At 40.6% G+C, this 2858-nt stretch overlaps 1 protein-coding gene across 1 annotated transcript; it reads left to right on the plus strand.

Annotated features, from left to right (window-relative positions):
• The first annotated feature begins 599 nt into the window (after positions 1-599).
• Positions 600-2560, plus strand: LOC123735259 (NACHT, LRR and PYD domains-containing protein 1 homolog). The gene is made up of 5 exons (XM_045713011.1): positions 600-638; positions 1448-1512; positions 1645-1859; positions 2048-2300; positions 2458-2560. The coding sequence occupies exons 2-4, from the start codon at positions 1505-1507 to the stop codon at positions 2182-2184; spliced, it is 360 nt and encodes a 119-aa protein (XP_045568967.1). The 5' UTR covers positions 600-638; positions 1448-1504; the 3' UTR covers positions 2185-2300; positions 2458-2560.
• Positions 2561-2858: the final 298 nt, after the last annotated feature.

Raw genomic sequence — 2858 nt, forward strand, 5'->3', positions numbered from 1 at the left:
TTTTAAATCAAAATTGTTTTAAGCGTTCATTGTAGTTGAGTCCCAGTCAAGGATCACAATCATGATCTATTTGGTCAGAACAAACTTAAAGGTTGAGTCAGCGATATGACATAGATGCACAAAGTAAACAGCATAGTGGGTCAATTTCTACAACAACTAAGAGTGTTGGAGCACAAGGCTAAACTTCTCCACTGTTTTGGTCCCGTGGCTACCACTCTGTAAGAGAGTGAAGAGAACCCTTGCACATGGGCAGATACTGTGTGTGACTGTGTGAGAGAGAAGTCAGGCATCTTGCTCATCACAATATCTGTGGTGCTGCTCGTACATCATCATTTAGCTGACTCTACCTTTAAGCTCTCATCCTAGGATCTACCAGAAATCAGACCCCAACATCTACAAAACATGGACCAGAACGATGTGGTTTCCTGCTTCCACAAACATTAATTAATATAACACTAATGTCAGATTACGGTATGCTAATGAGTGTACATTCTGAGGCTGTTGCTCACTTATATTCATTTTTATTACAAGTCTATTTAATAATTATTCATTCAATATTCCATGAGATTGTCCATTTTAAATAACTTCTTTTGACTTCAGGGATTCCTCAGAGCTGTAAGACTTGTGTCCATGTTGAGGTAAGTCATAATGTCAATTCTTACTTTTACATACCTGCAGGAGTCAGGCACAGTCTCAAAGCGAGGTGTGTACTGACCAACCATTCATACTGGGATATAGACAATCCTGTGTTCTGCTTTAGTAATATAAACACAGTCTCAAAGCCAGGTGTGTACTGACCAACCATTCATCCTGGGATATAGACAGTCCTGTGTTCTGCTTTAGTAATATAAACACTGTCTCAAAGCCAGGTGTGTACTGACCAACCATTCATACTGGGATATAGACAGTCCTGTGTTCTGCTTTAGTAATATAAACACAGTCTCAAAGCCAGGTGTGTACTGACCAACCATTCATCCTGGGTTATAGACAGTCCTATGTTCTGCTTTAGTAATATAAACACAGTCTCAAAGCCAGGTGTGTACTGACCAACCATTCATCCTGGGTTATAGACAGTCCTATGTTCTGCTTTAGTAATATAAACACAGTCTCAAAGCCAGGTGTGTACTGACCAACCATTCATACTGGGATATAGACAGTCCTGTGTTCTGCTTGTAGTCATGCAGGATTTTAGCTGTTGTCATATTTTGTAATTCGACCGTTTAATTGATAAATCACGAGCATTCCATGTAACATTGAATAAATACATTAGATTAGTTACTTTGGTTAATGGGCCAGTTTCCCAGACACAGATTAAGTCTAGTCCTGGACCTTATAGAACTTTCTATTGAAACTTCCATTGAGCATGCTTTTTAGTCCAGCACTAGACTCAATCTGTGTCCAGGAAACAGGCCCCATATGTATTACTGACATGCTTGTCCTTGTTCAGGACTCCACACACTGGCTTCAGATTGAACCCTTGACTTCCACTGTCCAGGGAGTGACAATGTTCAGGTAAAATAACTACTTTTAACATTTCATTCCACTTGCTAGTGTATTTCCCCATTACCTTTGGTAAAAGTCTTCTAATCCAACATCTCCGTTTGACGATTGACCCTCTCTACCATATCTTGTTGTTGCACTCAGGCACAGGACACCCAAAGGGAGTTATGAGTGCACAGTGTCTGGGCTCCGCTGGCTGTGTGAGAGAGATGTCATTCTGAACTATCACTTCAGGAACTGGGAACCCTACAGTCAACTTCTGAAAGACATGCAGTACACACAAGGTGGTCCATTGCTGGACATCACTATGGAGTTAGGTGAACTGGAGGAAGTTCATCTGCCACACTGTGTCTGTTTAGGTAAAACCATATAGAAATAGTATTCAGAAAGACATTTCCATGTAACTGAGTTTCACTTCCTGAATGAATGAATGAACTATTCTGGGAGTTTGAGTTTACTGTGATATGGTACTGCATATTCTTTGTGTTTTAGTTGGATGAATAACACAATATTTGTCTTTCTGTCTCCTTTTTATTGTGTTGTTCAGGGACCAACCCTTCCCTGAGGAATGAGATGAAGATTCTTCATGTAGAGGAACATGGAGTGTCTTTAGAGGAAGTGCATGAGGTCACCAGATTCCATGCTAAGATTCTCCATCCCAAGTTCTCACCTATCTCTCACTGAGATTACTGTCTTGGAACGTAGATGTCCACTGTGAGCTGATGCTCTATCTGACAGTGAAAAAGCAAACACTAATTCCACGCCTATACCTGTTCCCCAGTAACCCCGGCCAAATACAGGTGAGGTATCATTATTATAGAGATGACCTTAACTAACCAGTGGTGCAGTTTATGTTGACACTCATTAAATGAAGATAAGTGTGTTGCTGGTTTTCTGAATAATGTTTGAATTAGACTATACATTGACTGGCTGTGTATTCCATGCCTCGTTTCACAGGCTGTGGAACAACAGTAAAAGTTTCAAGGGTCTTCAAGGATTCTCATCTCAAGACCAGAGCAGTCCTTCAAACTGAATAGTTCCTTCAGACTGAACATTCCCTGTTCTACCGCCATCAATCCACAGGTACAGTTTTAGTAGACTAAGAACATGAATCTGACATTTAAGTCACATTTCTATGCATTGATCTCTCTCTCTCTCTCTAAATCTCTCTCCCTCCCTCCAGAGGATTCATCTCATACATAGAGACACCACACCAAGCTTTTTCAGGGCGGTTGTGAAAATGACAGGGATTGACATTGAGATGGAGTTATTCAGTGATGATGAGAGGACAGTATGGAAAGAAATTGTATCACGAGGTAGGAGCACATGTCAATCATCACTTTGTACTTTTGTACCAG

The sequence above is a fragment of the Salmo salar genome, unplaced genomic scaffold (genome assembly GCF_905237065.1).
Source record: "Salmo salar unplaced genomic scaffold, Ssal_v3.1, whole genome shotgun sequence".
Lineage (NCBI taxonomy): Eukaryota > Metazoa > Chordata > Actinopteri > Salmoniformes > Salmonidae > Salmo > Salmo salar.

Coding starts and splice junctions, on each gene's coding strand:
- LOC123735259 (XM_045713011.1), top strand. Junction 1,860..2,047: donor GCCACACTGTGTCTGTTTAG/GTAAAACCATAT, acceptor TGTGTTGTTCAG/GGACCAACCCTTCCCTGAGG.